This window comes from Nerophis lumbriciformis, linkage group LG06, assembly GCF_033978685.3.
Source record: "Nerophis lumbriciformis linkage group LG06, RoL_Nlum_v2.1, whole genome shotgun sequence".
NCBI lineage: Eukaryota > Metazoa > Chordata > Actinopteri > Syngnathiformes > Syngnathidae > Nerophis > Nerophis lumbriciformis.
In genome coordinates this window covers 3,920,696-3,940,950 of record NC_084553.2, presented here as the reverse complement: position 1 = coordinate 3,940,950, position 20,255 = coordinate 3,920,696, and the positions used below count along the sequence as shown (strand labels likewise).

General features: G+C 41.6%; 1 protein-coding gene across 1 annotated transcript in view; it reads left to right on the top strand.

Moving 5' to 3' along the window:
• LOC133608432 (centrosomal protein of 89 kDa-like) overlaps window positions 1-20,255 on the top strand; it is a 185,064-nt gene that overhangs the window by 33,037 nt on the left and 131,772 nt on the right. The window contains exons 6-11 of the mRNA XM_061963654.1: window positions 1,172-1,279; window positions 1,357-1,539; window positions 7,389-7,507; window positions 12,657-12,740; window positions 14,317-14,420; window positions 16,814-16,929. Of these exons, the coding sequence (XP_061819638.1) occupies window positions 1,172-1,279; window positions 1,357-1,539; window positions 7,389-7,507; window positions 12,657-12,740; window positions 14,317-14,420; window positions 16,814-16,929 (714 nt within the window). The remainder of the gene's footprint in view (window positions 1-1,171; window positions 1,280-1,356; window positions 1,540-7,388; window positions 7,508-12,656; window positions 12,741-14,316; window positions 14,421-16,813; window positions 16,930-20,255) is intronic.

The window sequence follows — 20,255 nt, the reverse complement described above, 5'->3', positions numbered from 1 at the left end:
TTATCAGAACGGTGTGATTTATCAGAGTGGTGTCATTTATCAGAGTTGTGTCATTTATCAGAGTTGTGTCATTTATCAGAGTTGTGTCATTTATCAGAGTTGTCATTTATCAGAGTTGTGTCATTTATCAGAGTTGTGTCATTTATCAGAGTTGTCATTTATCAGAGTTGTGTCATTGATCAGAGCTGTGTAATTGATCAGAGTTGTGTAATTGATCAGAATGGTGTCATTTATTAGAGTTGTGTCATTGATCAGAGTTGTGTAATTCATCAGAATGGTGTCATTTATTAGAGTTTTGTAATTGATCAGAGTTGTGTCATTGATCAGAGTTGTGTCATTTATCAGAGTTGTGTCATTTATCAGAGTTGTGCCATTTATCAGAGTTGTGTCATTGATCAGAGTTGTGTAATTCATCAGAATGGTGTCATTTATTAGAGTTGTGTAATTGATCAGAGTTGTGTAATTGATCAGAGTTGTGCCATTGATCAGAGTTGTGTCATTGATCAGAGTTGTGTAATTGATCAGAGTTGTGTCATTTATCAGAGTTGTGTCATTTACCAGAGTTGTCATTTATCAGAGTTGTGTCATTTATCATAGTTGTGTCATTGATCAGAGTTGTGTAATTGATCAGAATGGTGTCATTTATTAGAGTTATGTAATTGATCAGAGTTGTGTCATTTATCAGAGTTGTGTCATTTATCAGAGTTGTGTCATTGATCAGAGTTGTGTAATTGATCAGAATGGTGTCATTTATTAGAGTTATGTAATTGATCAGAGTTGTGTCATTTATCAGAGTTGTGTCATTTATCAGAGTTGTGTAATTGATCAGAGTTGTGTAATTGATCAGAGTTGTGTCATTGATCAGAGTTATGTCATTGATCAGAGTTATGTCATTGATCAGAGTTATGTCATTGATCAGAGTTGTGTCATTGATCAGAGTTGTGTCATTGATCAGAGTTGTGTCATTGATCAGAGTTATGTCATTGATCAGAGTTATGTCATTGATCAGAGTTGTGTCATTGATCAGAGTTGTGTCATTGATCAGAGTTGTGTCATTGATCAGAGTTGTGTAATTGATCAGAGTTGTGTAATTGATCACAGTTATGTCATTGATCAGAGTTGTGTCATTGATCAGAGTTGTGTCATTGATCATAGTTGTGTAATTGATCAGAATCCCCGCAGCAAAGAGGTGTAGATCTTCCTAAAGCCAGCAGTGTTGTCTTAAAGAAGAAAGTGTCAGTGAAGAGGAGCTCCAGGAGCCATGGAGAAGATGTTCCACGTAAGTGTTCGCTCTCTCTTGTCTCCTCTCCCTTTTATTTGTCCACGCTGCCATAAAGTCTCTGCCTTTCATCGCAGTCATCAGCCAGCAGGGCGGCGCCAAAAGACAACCAAAAGAAGCGGCCAACCTGCCATCTTCTGACAGCCTGCGGGGGAGGGGCGCTCTCAGGGCCTTGAAGGTGGAGAACGCCAAGTTGGAGGCGGAGCTGCGACGCCTGCAGCAGGAAGTTACTCGTAGCCCCGCCTCCACGTCCACTACAGGTACACCATGTAGCGAGCACCACTAGTGGGTGTGGTTTACATCACAAGTGGAAAACTGTACATTGTACACATGAGAGTATTTTTAAAAGTAATTTAATTTTTTTTTATTTACGGTAAATTGCCAGTTGCCAGAATCATTAAAAAAAAGTGATACTGTTTTTCCATTTCTAGTAATATGTTGTTAAAAATCACAGTCAATTTTACAGTAAAATTTGAGCGACTAAGCTGCAAGTTGTTTTGAATAAACATTTACAAAATATTTCTGTATAAATAACGTATATATCTGTGACTTATAGTCAGGTGCGACTAATACATGGAAAAATATATTTACCTTCTAAAATTTGGCTTCTGTTTTGTTTGATCGGCCGTTTTACTGCCCTGTTTGGAAACAATTAAGGTTTGTAAATAAACATTTACAAAATATTTCTGTATAAATAACATATATAACTGTGACTTATAGTCAGGTCCGACTAATACATGGAAAAGTATATTTTCCTTCTAAAATTTGGCTTCTGGCTTCTGTTTTGTTTGATCGGCCATTTTACTGCCCTGTTCGGAAACAATTAAGGTATGTAAATAAACATTTACACGATATTTATGTATAAATAACACGTATATATATGTGACTTATAGTCAGGTGTGACTAATACATGGAAAAGTATATTTTCCCTCTAAAATTTGGCGTCTGGCTTCTGTTTTGTTTGATCGGCCATTTTACTGCCCTGTTTGGAAACAATTACGTTATGTAAATAAACATTTACACGATATTTATGTATAAATAACGTGTATATAAATGTGACTTATAGTCAGGTGCAACTAATACATGGAAAAATATATTTTCTCTCTAAAATTTGGCTTCTGGCTTCTGTTTTGTTTGATCGGCCGTTTTACTGCCCTGTTTGGAAACAATTGAGGTACGTAAATAAATATTTACAAAATATTTATGTATAAATAACGTATATATCTGTGACTTAGTCAGGTGCGACTAATACATGGAAAAATATATTTTCCTTCTAAAATTTGGCTTCTGTTTTGTTTGATCGGCCGTTTTACTGCCCTGTTTGGAAACAATTGAGGTACGTAAATAAATATTTACAAAATATTTCTGTATAAATAATGTATATATCTGTGACTTATAGTCAGGTCCAACTAATACATGGAAAAGTATATTTTCCTTCTAAAATTTGGCTTTTGGCTTCTGTTTTGTTTGATCGGCCGTTTTACTGCCCTGTTTGGAAACAATTAAGGTATGTAAATAAACATTTACACGATATTTATGTATAAATAACGTGTATATATATGTGACTTATAGTCAGGTGCGACTAATACATAGAATACTATATTTTTCTTCTAAAATGTGGATACTGTTTTGTTTGATCGGCCGTTTTACTGCCCTGTTTGGAAACAATTAAGGTATGTAAATAAACATTTACAAAATATTTATGTATAAATAACGTATATATCTGTGATTTATAGTCAGGTGCGACTAATACATGGAATACTATTTTTTTCTTCTAAAATTTGGCTACTGTTTTGTTTGATCGGCCGTTTTACTGCCCTGTTTGGAAACAATTAAGGTATGTAAATAAACATTTACACGATATTTATGTATAAATAACGTGTATATAAATGTGACTTATCAGAATCAGAATCAGCTTTATTGTCATTACGCAAGGCTTATAGTCAGGTGCAACTAATCCATCCATCCATCCATCCATCCATCTTCTTCCGCTTATCCGAGGTCGGGTCGCGGGGGCAGCAGCCTAAGCAGGGAAGCCCAGACTTCCCTCTCCCCAGCCACTTCGTCCAGCTCCTCCCGGGGGATCCCGAGGCGTTCCCAGGCCAGCCGGGAGACATAGTCTTCCCAACGTGTCCTGGGTCTTCCCCGTGGCCTCCTACCGGTCGGACGTGCCCGAAACACCTCCCGAGGGAGGCGTTCGGGTGGCATCCTGACCAGATGCCCGAACCACCTCATCTGGCTCCTCTCGATATGGAGGAGCAGCGGCTTTACTTTGAGCTCCCCCCGGATGGCAGAGCTTCTCACCCTATCTCTAAGGGAGAGCCCCACCACCCGGCGGAGGAAACTCATTTCGGCCGCTTGTACCCGTGATCTTGTCCTTTCGGTCATGACCCAAAGCTCATGACCATAGGTGAGGATGGGAACGTAGATCGACCGGTAAATCGAGAGCTTTGCCTTCTGGCTCAGCTCCTTCTTCACCACAACAGATCGATACAGCGTCCGCATTACTGAAGATGCCGCACCGATCCGCCTGTCGATCTCACGATCCACTCTTCCCTCACTCGTGAACAAGACTCCGAGGTACTTGAACTCCTCCACTTGGGGCAAGATCTCCTCCCCAACCCGGAGATGGCACTCCACCCTTTTCCGGGCGAGAACCATGGACTCGGATTTGGAGGTGCTGATTCTCATCCCAGTCGCTTCACACTCGGCTGCGAACCGATCCAGTGAGAGCTGAAGATCTTGGCCAGATGAAGCCATCAGGACCACATCATCTGCAAAAAGCAGAGACCTAATCCTGCAGCCACCAAACCAGATACCCTCAACGCCTTGACTGCGCCTAGAAATTCTGTCCATAAAGGTTATGAACAGAATCGGTGACAAAGGGCAGCCCTGGCGGAGTCCAACCCTCACTGGAAACGTGTCCGACTTACTGCCGGCAATGCGGACCAAGCTCTGACACCGATTATACAGGGAGCGAACCGCCACAATAAGACAGTCCGTTACCCCATACTCTCTGAGCACTCCCCACAGGACTTCCCGGGGTACACGGTCGAATGCCTTCTCCAAGTCCACAAAGCACATGTAGACTGGTTGGGCAAACTCCCATGCACCCTCAAGGACCCTGCCGAGAGTATAGAGCTGGTCCACAGTTCCACGACCAGGACGAAAACCACACTGTTCCTCCTGAATCCGAGGTTCGACTATCCGGCGTAGCCTCCTCTCCAGTACACCTGAATAGACCTTACCGGGAAGGCTGAGGAGTGTGATCCCACGATAGTTGGAACACACCCTCCGGTTCCCCTTCTTAAAGAGAGGAACCACCACCCCGGTCTGCCAATCCAGAGGTACCGCCCCCGATGTCCACGCGATGTTGCAGAGTCTTGTCAACCAAGACAGCCCCACAACATCCAGAGCCTTAAGGAACTCCGGGCGGATCTCATCCACCCCCGGGGCCTTGCCACCGAGGAGCTTTTTAACTACCTCGGCAACCTCAGCCCCAGAAATAGGAGAGCCCACCACAGATTCCCCAGGCCCTGCTTCCTCATAGGAAGACGTGCTGGTAGGATTGAGGAGGTCTTCGAAGTATTCTCTCCACCGATCCACAACATCCGCAGTCGAGGTCAACAGAGCACCATCCCCACCATACACGGTGTTGACACTGCACTGCTTCCCCTTCCTGAGGCGGAGGATGGTGGTCCAGAATTGCTTCGAAGCCGTCCGGAAGTCTTTTTCCATGGCCTCACCGAACTCCTCCCATGTCCGAGTTTTTGCCTCCGCGACCGCTGAAGCCGCACACCGCTTGGCCTGTCGGTACCTGTCTGCTGCGTCAGGAGTCCCATGAGCCAAAAGAACCCGATAGGACTCCTTCTTCAGCTTGACGGCATCCCTCACCGCCGGTGTCCACCAACGGGTTCTAGGATTACCGCCACGACAGGCACCAACTACCCTGCGGCCACAGCTCCAATCGGCCGCCCCGACAACAGAGGTACGGAACATCGTCCACTCGGACTCAATGTCCAGCGCCTCCCTCGTGACATGTTCAAAGTTCTTCCGGAGGTGGGAATTGAAACTCTCTCTGACAGGAGACTCTGCTAGACGTTCCCAGCAAACCCTCACAATGCGTTTGGGCCTGCCAGGTCTGTCCGGCATCCTCCCCCACCATCGCAGCCAACTCACCACCAGGTGGTGATCGGTAGAAAGCTCCGCCCCTCTCTTCACCCGAGTGTCCAAAACATGAGGCCGCAAATCCGATGACACAACTACAAAGTCGATCATGGAACTGCGGCCTAGGGTGTCCTGGTGCCAAGTGCACATATGGACACCCTTATGTTTGAACATGGTGTTTGTTATTGACAATCCGTGACGAGCACAAAAGTCCAATAACAAAACACCACTCGGGTTCAGATCCGGGCGGCCATTCTTCCCAATCACGCCTCTCCAGGTTTCACTGTCGTTGCCAACATGAGCGTTGAAGTCCCCCAGTAGAACGAGGGAATCACCCGGGGGAGCACTCTCCAGTACTCCCTCGAGTGAATCCAAAAAGGGTGGGTAATCTGAACTGCCGTTGGGCGCGTAAGCGCAAACAACAGTCAGGACCCGTCCCCCCACCCGAAGGCGGAGGGAGGCTACCCTCTCGTCCACCGGGTTGAACTCCAACGTGCAGGCTTTGAGCCGAGGGGAAACAAGAATTGCCACCCCAGCCCGTCGCCTCTCATTGCTGGCAACGCCAGAGTGGAAGAGAGTCCAGCCCCTGTCAAGAGAAGTGGTTCCAGAGCCCTTGCTGTGCGTCGAAGTGAGTCCGACTATATCTAGCCGGAACTTCTCCACCTCACGCACTAGCTCAGGCTCCTTCCCCCCCAGCGAGGTGACGTTCCACGTCCCAAGAGCTAGCTTCTGTAGCCGAGGATCGGACCGCCAAGTGCCCTGCCTTCGGCTTCCGCCCAGCTCACATCGCACCCGACCTCTATGACCCCTGCTATGGGTGGTGAGCCCATTGGAGGGGGGACCCACGTTGCCTCTTCGGGCTGTGCCCGGCCGGGCCCCATGGGGACAGGCCCGGCCACCAGGCGCTCGCCATCGTGCCACACCTCCGGGCCTGGCTCCAGAGGAGGGCCCCGGTGACCCGCGTCCGGGCGAGGGAAATCTGGGTTCCTTGTTCGTGTTCTTCATAGAGGTCTTCGAGCTGCTCTTTGTCTGATCCCTCACCTAGGACCAGTTTGCCTTGGGAGACCCTACCAGGGGGCATAGAAGCCCCCGGACAACATAGCTCCTAGGATCATTGGGACACGCAAACTCCTCTACCACGTTAAGGTGGCAGCTCAGAGAGGAGGTGGCAGCTCAGAGAGGAGAGGAGGTGCAACTAATACATGGAAAAATATATTTACCTTCTAAAATTTGGCTTCTGTTTTGTTTGATCGGCCGTTTTACTGCCCTGTTTGGAAACAATTAAGGTATGTAAATAAACATTTACACGATATTTATGTATAAATAACGTGTAAATATATGTGACTTATAGTCAGGTGCGACTAATACATGGAAAAATATATTTTCTCTCTAAAATTTGGCTTCTGGCTTCTGTTTTGTTTGATCGGCCAGTTTACTGCCCTGTTTGGAAACAATTAAGGCATGTAAATAAACATTTACAAAATATTTATGTATAAATAACGTATATATCTGTGACTTATAGTCAGGTGCGACTAATACATGGAATGCTATATTTTTCTTCTAAAATTTGACTACTGTTTTGTTTGATCGGCCGTTTTACTGCCCTGTTTGGAAACAATTAAGGTTTGTAAATAAACATTTACAAAATATTTATGTAAAAATAACGTATATAACTGTGACTTATAGTCAGGTGCGACTAATACATGCAACAATATATACCGTATTTTTCGGACTATAAGTCGCATTTTTTTTCATAGTTTGGCCGTGGGTGCAACTTGTTTGTATTATTGGGGCCCCTGAGGGCAGCCATAGCTGCTATGTGGCCCTCAATGAAGCCAGTGTGAGATAGTGTACATGTCCTGCATGATGGAAAGATGGAGTGAGAAAGGAGAGTCTAATTTGTTGACCATGGATGAAGACCTGCTTCTTCTTCTTCTTGCAGGCATGCAGACACAACTGCACACTCTGAGACAACAAACCCAGGAGCTGCTGGACCAAAACGACGCCCTCAAACGTAACATTCATCCCCTGAATGCAGAGATGACACACTCCAAGCAGGAGGTACATATCACATTTATGACATATATAATAACATTTATGACATATATAATAACATTTATGACATGTATAATAACATTTATGACATATATAACATTTATGACATATATAACATTTATAACATATATAATGACATTTATGACATATATAATAACATTTATGACATATATAATAACTTTTATGACATATATAATAACATTTATGACATGTATAATAACATTTATGACATATATAACATTTATAACATACATTATGACATTTATGACATATATAATAACATTTATAACATATAATAACATTTATGACATATATAACATTAATGACATATATAATAACATGTGTGACATATACAACATTTATGACATACACAATAACATTTATGGCATGTATAATAACATTAATAACATATAATAACATTTATGATATATATAAAACCATTTATGATATATATAACAACATTTATGATATATATAACAACATTTATGATATATATAACAACATTTATGACATATAATTACATTTATGATATATTTAATAACATTTATGACATATATAATAACTTTTATGACATATATAATAACATTTATGACATGTATAATAACATTTATGACATATATAACATTTATAACATACATAATGACATTTATGACATATATAATAACATTTATGACATAAATAAAATAACATTTATAACATATATAATAACATTTATGACATATATAACATTAATGACATATATAATAACATGTATGACATATATAACATTTATGACATACGTAATAACATTTATGGCATGTATAATAACATTTATAACATATATAATAACATTTATGATATATATAAAACCATTTATGATATATATAACAACATTTATGATATATATAACAACATGTATGACATATAATTACATTTATGATATATTTAATAACATTTATGACATATATAATACCATTTATGACATATAATAACAGTTATGACATAATAACATTTATGATATATATATATAACATTTATGACATATATAATGACATTTATGATATATTTATTAACATTTATGACATATATAATAACATTTATGGTATACTGTATATAATAACATTTATGGTATATATAATAACATTTATGATATATATGATAACATTTATGATATATATAATACAATTTATGACATATAATAACATTTATGACATAATAACATTTATGATATATATAATAACATCTATGATATATATATAATAACATTTATGACACGCCGCGTCCTCACACCTGGATGTCCCGCTTTCATCGGCCTCACTGAGGCGGCGGTATGTTGCACACGTGTGCTTCGGCGTGGCGTTCCTCACATCCAATGCCAGATCCTGAAATACCACTTCTTTGTGCTCCGATATGGATTCTCAAATGAGGATATCCATTTTGGTGCTTTAGTTGAGGGGTGTCCAAGGTGCGGTGCAGTTTTGGAAGCCCACAGCATGTTGTCAAGAAGAAGAAAAAAAAACAGCAGTAAAAATGTAAGGAAAAAAAAGAGCAAAAAGATGTAATGTAATGAAAAAGTAGCTGAAAATGTAATACAAAATGTTTACAAGTTCATACAAAAATATGCAGGGGACATTTTGATATTTTTGGGTTTTTGTCAGTTTTGTGTCTTAAGTTACAAATTGTGTTCTTATTAGTAGAGATGTCCGGCTTTTACACATACATACCGGTAAGTGAATGCGGGGCATACTTGGTCAACAGCCATACAGGTCACACTGAGGGTGGCCGTACAAACAAGTTTAACACTGTTACAAATATGCGCCACACTGTGAACCCACGCCAAACAAGAATGCCAAACACATTTCGGCAGAACATCCGCACCGTAACACAACAGAACAAATACCCAGAACCCCTTGCAGCACTAACTCTTCTGGGACGCTACAATATACAAATCATTGTATTTTGTTTTTATTTACCATTTACACAACGTGCCAACTTCACTGCTTTTGGCTTTTGTATTTTACATTGTCACATCTAGTCTTACACTTATATTGGTCACATCTAGTCTTACACTTAGATTGGTCACATCTAGTCTTACACTTATATTGGTCACATCTAGTCTTAGACTTAGATTGGTCACATCTAGTCTTAGACTTAGATCGGTCACATCTAGTCTTACACTTATATCGGTCACATCTAGTCTTACACTTAGATCGGTCACATCTAGTCTTACACTTAGATCGGTCACATCTAGTCTTAGACTTAGATCGGTCACATCTAGTCTTAGACTTATATCGGTCACATCTAGTCTTACACTTAGATCGGTCACATCTAGTCTTACACTTAGATCGGTCACATCTAGTCTTAGACTTAGATTGGTCACATCTAGTCTTAGACTTAGATCGGTCACATCTAGTCTTAGACTTATATCGGTCACATCTAGTCTTACACTTAGATCGGTCACATCTAGTCTTAGACTTAGATCGGTCACATCTAGTCTTACACTTAGATTGGTCACATCTAGTCTTAGACTTAGATTGGTCACATCTAGTCTTAGACTTAGATCGGTCACATCTAGTCTTGGACTTAGATCAGTCACATCTAGTCTTACACTTATATTGGTCACATCTAGTCTTACACTTAGATCGGTCACATCTAGTCTTAGACTTAGATTGGTCACATCTAGTCTTAGACTTATATCGGTCACATCTAGTCTTACACTTAGATCGGTCACATCTAGTCTTAGACTTAGATTGGTCACATCTAGTCTTAGACTTAGATCGGTCACATCTAGTCTTAGACTTATATCGGTCACATCTAGTCTTACACTTAGATCGGTCACATCTAGTCTTAGACTTAGATTGGTCACATCTAGTCTTAGACTTAGATTGGTCACATCTAGTCTTAGACTTAGATTGGTCACATCTAGTCTTAGACTTAGATCGGTCACATCTAGTCTTGGACTTAGATCAGTCACATCTAGTCTTAGACTTAGATCGGTCACATCCAGTCGTAGACTTAGATTTGTCACATCTAGTCTTAGACTTAGATTGGTCACATCTAGTCTTAGACTTAGATCGGTCACATCTAGTCTTACACTTAGATCGGTCACATCTAGTCTTAGACTTAGATTGGTCACATCTAGTCTTAGACTTAGATCGGTCACATCTAGTCTTAGACTTATATCGGTCACATCTAGTCTTACACTTAGATCGGTCACATCTAGTCTTAGACTTAGATTGGTCACATCTAGTCTTAGACTTAGATTGGTCACATCTAGTCTTAGACTTAGATCGGTCACATCTAGTCTTGGACTTAGATCAGTCACATCTAGTCTTAGACTTAGATCGGTCACATCCAGTCGTAGACTTAGATTTGTCACATCTAGTCTTAGACTTAGATTGGTCACATCTAGTCTTCGACTAGCTTATTGATTCGTTTTTTACTTGTTGGCTCCATGTGCGTTATCGAATCAATTTTAAACTCCTTTTATTTGTTTTTAAATGTCTAAACAACCTCGCGCCAACCTATCTCTCCGACCTCCTTCAGCCTTACTGCCCCACCCGATCCCTAAGATCAGCCGATCAGCTGCTACTGACGGTCCCTGACACAAGGCTGAAGCTTAGAGGTGACAGAGCTTTCGCCGTTGCTGCTCCCAAGCTCTGGAACGACCTACCTCTGAGTGTTAGACAAGCCTCCTCTCTTCCTGTTTTTAAATCTCTCTTAAAAACATACTTACGCCCCATAATACACCTGCTGTGAACCTGTTTTTATGTTTTATTAGGGCCCGCATGGCCCATTGCATAAGGACTCCCACAGGGAGTCCTTATGCAATGGGACATAAGGACCTATTGAATTTGTAAGGTTTTATTCTTTCTTTATTATTCTTCCGCCGCCTCTTTGAGCACTAATTTGACCCACTTAACATGCTTCAAAACTCACCATATTTTACCCACCCATCAGGACCTGCGAAAATTGTCTTTTAATAAAAAAACCAAACCCCAAAACTCAAGATTGCGCTCTAGCGCCCCCTAGGAAAAAAAAAACTAGACTGCCTATATCTCCCACTAGGAATATTGGAGAAACATGAAACAAAAACCTCTATGTAGGTCTAACTTAGACCTAGTTTTCATAATTGTATATCATCAGGCAGAAATCAACAGGAAGTTGGCAATTCCCCCTTCAAGACAAAAAAGTACTAAAAACAGTCACTTTTGCCTCTTTGAGCTGTAATTTGACCCCCTTAACACGCTTCAAAACTCACCAAACTGAACGCACACATCAGGACTGGCAAAAATTGTGATCTAATAAAAAAACTTAACCCCAAATTTAAAAATTGCGCTCTAGAGCAATTTTTGAATAAAACGGAGAAAAAACTGCTCCTCGGGAGAAAAAAATGACAAAACTGCCTGTAACTCCCACTGGGAAGGTCGGAGAGACATGAAACAAAATCCTCTCCGTAGGTCTCACTTAGACCTACATTTCATAAACTGACAACCCCCAGCAAAAATCTACAAGAAGCTTGCTATTCCCCCTTCAACACAACATTTTTGTAAAAACCGGTCACCTTTCTTCAAACATTATCTCCTCTGAGCGTGTTTGTTGTTTCGGCTTCAAACTAACACAGGAGAGAGATTGAACCCTTTTGATTAAAAGTTATTGAAAGAGTTTTAATACCGGCTCCGGTTTTCATTTTATGACCCTTCAAAGAGCCGCTGCGCTGATGCTGCTGTTTTTTCAAGAAGGCTGCTTAAAAGCAGGAAGCACCAGCGTGCCCACACAATGCAGACAAGGTAGGTACACTAAACAAAAGTATTGGGAGAATTCGGACTAAAAGTAGACAAAAGTATTGGGACACTTATGACGAAAACTGAACAAAAGTATTGGGACACTTAGGACTTGCACCTGCCAAATATGCGGGCCCGACCAATGCTGCTTGCAGCTTTAATTTATTCTATTTTATTTATTTATTTTTTATGGTGTTCTGTTTGTGTTGTGTTGTGTTTGCTCACTACTCGTATTATTTTTTAACCTGCCCATTGTACAGCACTTTGGCTACCCCTGTGGTCAATTTTAAATGTGCTTTATAAATAAAGTTGATTTGATTTGATTTGATTTGTTTTATTTGAAACGTTTCTCTTCTACACTTGTGAAAGCTGTCCTTGTGTCTTCTTGCCAGGCGGATTTGAAGCCTTTCTCTCCCCGCGCCTTGGCCTACGAGGACATGCTGAAGGAGAAGGATGCACTGCTGCACACCACGGAGGTAAATGTGCCTCCGCGGGAGATTATTGCAATAAAGTCCATTTGTATTGTCATAGATGGCGAGAAGATGGTGTCGGAGGCAGATATTTACCGTATTTTCCGCACCATAAGGCGCCCTGGGTTATAAGCCGCGCCTTCAATGAACGGCATATTTCAAAACTTTGTCCACCTATAAGCCGCCCCGTGTTATAAGCCGCATCTAACTGCGCTAAAAGGAATGTCAAAAAAACAGTCAGATAGGTCAGTCAAACTTTAATAATATATTAAAAACCAGCGTGATGTGGGCGCGCATGGAGTCGTATATCAACATGGACGGAGCTGCGTGAAAAAAGCCACCCGGCCTCTTCGCGTAAACTTCCCTTAACCACTCGCTCATCTTTTCTTCATCCATCCATCCCTTCGAGTTAGCTTTTATGATGACGCCGGCTGGAAAGGTCTCTTTTGGCAAGGTCTTCCTTTTGAATATCACCATGGGTGGAAGTTTCTGGCCATTAGCATGGCAAGCTAGAACCACAGTGAAGGATGACTTCTCATTCCCTGTGGTGCGAATATTCACCGTACGTGCTCCCGTTGTATCCACAGTGCGGTTCACAGGAATATCAAAAGTCAGTGGAACCTCGTCCATGTTGATAATGTTCTCTGGCCGGATCTTTTTTTCAGCTATCTTGTTTTTACAATATGCACGGAAAGTAGCCAGCTTTTCTTGAAAGTCTTTAGGCAGTTGCTGTGAAATAGTAGTCCGTGTGCGGATGGAGAGATTGCGTCTTTTCATGAACCGCTTAGTAGGAGCCATTTTGTGGTCTTTACAGATGTAAACACACAAAGGAAATGAAACGTAATATCCGCGCCCTTCTTCTTCTTCTTCTACGCGGGCGGGTGGTTGCTTACAGTAGAAGAAGAAGCTCTTCCTGTTCTATGGGGGCGGGTGCTTACCTTGGCGGTTGCTTGCGTAGAAGAAGAAGCACTTCCTCTTCTACGGGGAAAAAAGATGGCGGCTGTTTACCGTAGTTGCGAGACCGAAACTTTATGAAAATGAATCTTAATATTAATCCATATATAAAGCGCACCGGGTTATAAGCCGCACTGTCAGCTTTTGAGTAAATGTGTGGTTTTTAGGTGCGGCTAATAGTGCGGAAAATACGGTACATATATCCGAATTTAAGTTGTACTTCTTTCATTTCTTAGTCATATTTGAAAACAGCTCGTGTTTTCCATTTCTTCTCCTGATGCTCTGTCAGCAAATATACTGTGTGTGTTAACCTTGAGTTCTTTGGAATGTGTTTTGACTAGCATTTGTTTTGTCTATAGAGATGGGACGAGAGAGAGAGGGTGGTGGGATCGGGAAGACAGACCATTTTGGGAGGCGCAATAGAATGTTCTAGGGTTAGACTGGTCTCAAAATGTATATTGGAAAAGCTTTGAAAATATACAACAAAATACCTATTCTGTCTCTGGTGGTTTTTTTCAACTCGGCTTTAAGTGTCGTAAAGAGCTTGGGAGCGAATTGTGACTTGAATTCCCTGGGAGGAACAACTGGTCCAAAACGCAACAATGGTCACATGTCTTTGTACTCACAGGACGAGGTGAAGCGTTTGAGAGCGCGCCTGGAAGAAGTGGCCAAAGAAAACAAGAGACTTCACGGGGATCTTGCCAAGACCGGAGGGATGAGCCCAGACGACCGGTAAGGCTGTAGAGTGCTTTAAAAAAAATGTAACTTAGATATTGGGGTTCACGATGTAAAGTGCTTTGAGTCACTAGAGAAAAGTCACTTTACTTCACTGTTATGGAATATGATATTTATTGTTGTTTAACATCTAGTTTGATACACACAGATATTGTTATTAATATCAATCAATATTTCTAGCTGTAATTAGTGTTAGTGAGTTGTACTGCATTCATCTCTGGTCAGGTTCATGAAGGTTTGAATTATCTTTAAGTCATACTTGCCAACCTTGAGACCTCCGATTTCGGGGGGTGGGGGGCGGGGGCGTGGTCGTGGGTGGGGCGGGGGGCGTGGTCGGGGGCGTGGTTAAGATATATATATATATATATAAGAAATACTTGACTTTCAGTGAATTCTAGCTATATTTATATATATATATATATTAGAGATGCGCAGATAGGCAATTATTTCATCCGCAACCGCATCAGAAAGTCGTCAACCATCCGCCATCCACCCGATGTAACATTTGATCAGAACCGCACCCGCCCGTTGTTATATATCTAATATAGACGATGCAAGGCATTAGTGAGGTTATAAAGCTTTTGCCTGTTAAAGAAAGGAGACTGATCCAATGCAGCACAGACATTCGCGTGCCACGCTGTCACGACCCAGACGCACACCAGTGCGCAATCATATGGGAGCCGCGCTGAGCGCACCTCCAAGCGCGTCTCGCTGCCGGCGACGGCCGGGTATGGGCCCGACGCTCCAGCGCCATCCATTTTCAGGGCTAGTTGATTCGGCAGGTGGGTTGTTACACACTCCTTAGCGGGTTCCGACTTCCATGGCCACCGTCCTGCTGTCTATATCAACCAGGGTGAGCCCCACCCCTTTCGTGAGCGCACTGCGCGCGGAGTGACCCCTGTTACGCGCCCCCGGCAACAGGGGTGGCGGGCAGGTAAGCTGCGCGGGCGGAGCGCGCGGAGTGACCCCTGTTACGAGTACCCGGCCACGGGGGTGGCGGGCAGGTAAGCTGCTTACCTGCTGCGCGTGACGCCGGCCGCGGCGAAGGCGGACGAGGCGGGGTGTCGGTGCGGTGGGCGCGGTGGTGAGCCTGGACGTGCGTCGGGCCCTTCTCGCGGATCGCCTCAGCTACGGCTCCCGGTGGGGCCCTCTCGGGGGAAGGGGCCTCGGTCCCGGACCCCGGCGAGGCGTCCCTTCTCCGCTCCGTAAAAGTGTCCATCTCTTTTTTTTTTCTTCTTCTGTTGTGGCATATGCTGCAGGTGCCTGCTCGTTTTTCGTATGTGGGTAACAACATTTAACTATGTATATATATTTCCCAATTGGTTTAACTGCCACCCGCCTGAATCTATTTAAAATCTAATTTTTTTTAATTTCAACCGCCCGACCCGACCCGACCCGACCCGACCCGCGGATAAAATCTAATTTTTTTTTATTTCATCCACCCGATCCGCGGATAATCCGCGGACTCCGCGGTTGTGCCCGCAAACCGCGCATCTCTAATATATATATATATATATATATATATATATATATATATATATATATATATATATATATATATATATATATATATATATAAATATATATATATATATATATAAATAAAATAAATACTTGAATTTCAGTGTTAATTTACAAACTACAACTCACAAACACTTTAGAGTTAGGCTCCACCATCAGAATGTGTACTTAAACTTATAAAGATCACATGGATATTATTCAGTGAGTTGATTCACCAAAACTAACCTGTTATACAGGAGGAAAAAGCACACAGGACGTTTCAATTGTTCACAGACTGGTCGCGCTCATCAGAATGACAAGACACTTCCGGTCTGCCCCCTACTGACCAATGCGAATACTGATAAATGTGTAATGACAGCTCCAAAAATGAATTCAAACCACAAAATAAACTAAATAAATCAACACAAAAATGTGACACATTATGGGTGGGTCACATATGCATGTACAGTAGATGGCAGTATTGTCCTGTTTAAAAGTGTCACAACATTGCTGTTTACGGCAGACGAACTGCTTTACGGTAGACACTGTTGTTGTGTGTTGTCAACACGTCACTCAGGTCCGCCTGAATTTTGGGAGTTTTTCGGGAGAAAATTTGTCCCGGGAGGTTTTCGGGGAGAGGCGCTGAATTTCGGGAGTCTCCCGGAAAATCCGGGAGGGTTGGCAAGTATGCTTTAAGTTCCTTTAATAACAATTATTCAACAAATGTTTCCCCGTGAATTTGTTTCAGTACAAAACATGCGACAAATGACATTCAAGGTGATTCAAAAAGTAAATAAAAATCAATCAAATAAGGGTTAAAAAAATGTGATTATTAGTTATCTTAGAAAAGATGGCCGCAGAGCATAAGTGGACATGGTCTCTGTCCGCAGCCTTCAAGTGCAGCAGCAGGCCCTGCTGGTCTTGCAGGAGAATCACTTCCTGAGCCAACAGCTGGAGGCGCTGCATGTTAAGACCAAGGACCACCACAGCAAACACCTGGCTGAAGGTACGCCGGCCCCTCATCCCCCCCACAGCCTACGGAGCTTCATTTGTGTCTTTCTCACAGAAGGAAGTTTTTGCCAACTACATTATTTTTTACATCAAATGTCCCTGACAATTATGTTGGTTCAAACATTTGTGTGTACAAATCATGTTTGTTAAAATACAGTGTATTCAAATTATGTGTAGAAAATCAGTGCAGAAATAGTTATGATTAATGTCATGTTCAAACACTGAGGACATCTATTAAACAAGACAAAAGGCAAGGAATCAAACAGAGACAGAATTCAATTTGGACTCAATATTGAGGAGAGACATGGCCACTGCACTCTCTGTACAGTCCTGCACCACGCTCTGACGAAGAAGGTTTTCGTCTCCTCTTTTATTCAGATGTTCAATGTTCACGCACCAACACATGTCACAGCAGGAATGGGAAGTATGTAAAACAGTCATTGTTTTCGGTCGCTTTGAAAACCAAGAAGAGGATTTCTCGGGTTTGGGCTCTTCCTGGATCCAGCTGGGGCAGGTGTTGGAGGACAATGGATAACCCCTCCCGTCTCCTGACCACAGTTGCTTCAAAAGGGCAGCGGGTCGTAAACAGCGTTGACCTCGGTTACCAAATAGTTGGAAGAGAGTTTGTGAAATACTTCAGAGAGTATTTCACAAACTTTAATAACTTAAAGTATAGTTTGCAGCACAAACAAATAGACCAAGTTTGTGGTGATTTGGACACGGTGGGGGGCCAACGTCACACAGGTATGTTGTGCAGCAGTGGGCCCCAACCACCGCTCCGTCACGCACTTGCTACCGGGCCTCTATTGTCCTTACTGAATGAATCAACTTAAACAAGTGTAAAAACTTATTGGGGTGTTACCATTTAGTGGTCAATTGTACTGTGCAATCTACTAATAAAAGTTTCAATCAATCTACTAAAAAAACTGGATGGCTGGCATTGCATTTGCTGCCTCTTTGGAAGACCCGTGTCACGTGACCGCAAACTTGACACCTCATTGGCTGCTTCTGAGACACCCTGCTTCATTCTTAATTTACTGGAAGTGGATCTTTGGTTTTGAAACAACAAATGTTTATTTTTTTCACATCTAGTCTTAGACTTAGATTTGTCACATCTAGTCTTAGACTTAGATTTGTCACATCTAGTCTTAGACTTAGATTTGTCACATCTAGTCTTAGACTTAGATTGGTCACATCTAGTCTTACACTTAGATTTGTCACATCTAGTCTTAGACTTAGATTGGTCACATCTAGTCTTACCTTTATATTGATCGCATCTAGTCTTAGACTTAGATTGGTCACATCTAGTCTTAGACTTAGATTGGTCACATCTAGTCTTAGACTTAGATTGGTCACATCTAGTCTTAGACTTAGATTGGTCACATCTAGTCTTAGACTTAGATTGGTCACATCTAGTCTTAGACTTAGATTGGTCACATCTAGTCTTAGACTTAGATTGGTCACATCTAGTCTTAGACTTAGATTGGTCACATCTAGTCTTAGACTTAGATTGGTCACATCTAGTCTTAGACTTAGATTGGTCACATCTAGTCTTAGACTTACATCGGTCACATCTAGTCTTAGACTTACATCGGTCACATCTAGTCTTAGACTTAGATCGGTCACATCTAGTCTTAGACTTAGATCGGTCACATCTAGTCTTAGATTTAGATCGGTTACATCTAGTCTTAGACTTAGATCGATTACATCTAGTCTTACACTTAGATTGGTCACATCTAGTCTTAGACTTAGATCGATCACATCTAGTCTTGGATTTAGATCTGTCACATCTAGTCTTAGACTTAAATCGGTCACATCTAGTCTTAGACTAAGATCGGTCACATCTAGTCTTAGACTTAGATCGGTCACATCTAGTCGTAGACTTAGATTTGTCACATCGAGTCTTAGACTTAGATTTGTCACATCCAGTCGTAGACTTTGATTTGTCACATCTAGTCTTAGACTTAGATTTGTCACATCTAGTCTTAGACTTAGATCGATCACATCTCGTCTTAGACTTAGATCGGTCACATCTAGTCTTACACTTAGATCGGTCACATCTAGTCTTACACTTATATTGGTCACATCTAGTCTTACACTTAGATCGGTCACATCTAGTCTTAGACTTAGATTGGTCACATCTAGTCTTAGACTTAGATTGGTCACATCTAGTCTTAGACTTAGATTGGTTACATCTAGTCTTAGGCTTAGATTTGTCACATCTAGTCTTAGACTTAGATTGGTCACATCTAGTCTTACACTTAGATCGATCACATCTCGTCTTAGACTTAGATCGGTCACATCTAGTCTTAGACTTAGATCGGTCACATCTAGTCTTAGCCTTAGATCGGTCACATCTAGTCTTAGACTTAGATCGGTTACATCTAGTCTTAGATTTAGATCGATTACATCTAGTCTTAGACTTAGATCGGTCACATCTAGTCTTAGACTTAGATCAGTCACATCTAGTCTTAGACTTAGATCGGTCACATCTAGTCTTACACTTAGATTGGTCACATCTAGTCTTAGACTTAGATTGGTCACATCTAGTCTTAGTCTTGGATCTAGTCTTAGACTTAGAGTGGTCACATCTATTCTTTGACTTAGATCAGTCACATCTACTCTTAGACTTAGATTGATCACATCTAGTCTTACACTTAGATCGATCACATCTAGTCTTAGATTTAGATCTGTCACATCTAGTCTTAGACTTAGATTAGTCACATATAGTCTTAGTCTTAGATCTAGACTTAGATCGGTCACATCTAGTCTTAGACTTAGAGCTGGTCTTAGACTTAGATTGGTAAGATCTAGTATTGGACTTAGATCTAGTCTTAGACTTAGATAAGTCACATCTAGTCTTAGACTTAGATCGGTCACATCTAGTCTGAGACTTAGATTAGTAACATCTAGTCTGAGACTTAGATTGGTCACATCTAGTTTTAGACTTAGATCGGTCACATCTAGTCTTAGACTTAGATTGGTCACATCTAGTCTTAGACTTAGATCGATCACATCTAGTTTTACACTTAGATTGATCACATCTAGTCTTAGACTTAGATTGGTCACATCTAGTCTTAGCCTTAGATCGGTCACATCTAGTCTTAGACTTAGATCGGTTACATCTAGTCTTAGATTTAGATCGATTACATCTAGTCTTAGACTTAGATCGGTCACATCTAGTCTTAGACTTAGATCAGTCACATCTAGTCTTAGACTTAGATCGGTCACATCTAGTCTTACACTTAGATTGGTCACATCTACTCTTAGACTTAGATTGATCACATCTAGTCTTACACTTAGATCGATCACATCTAGTCT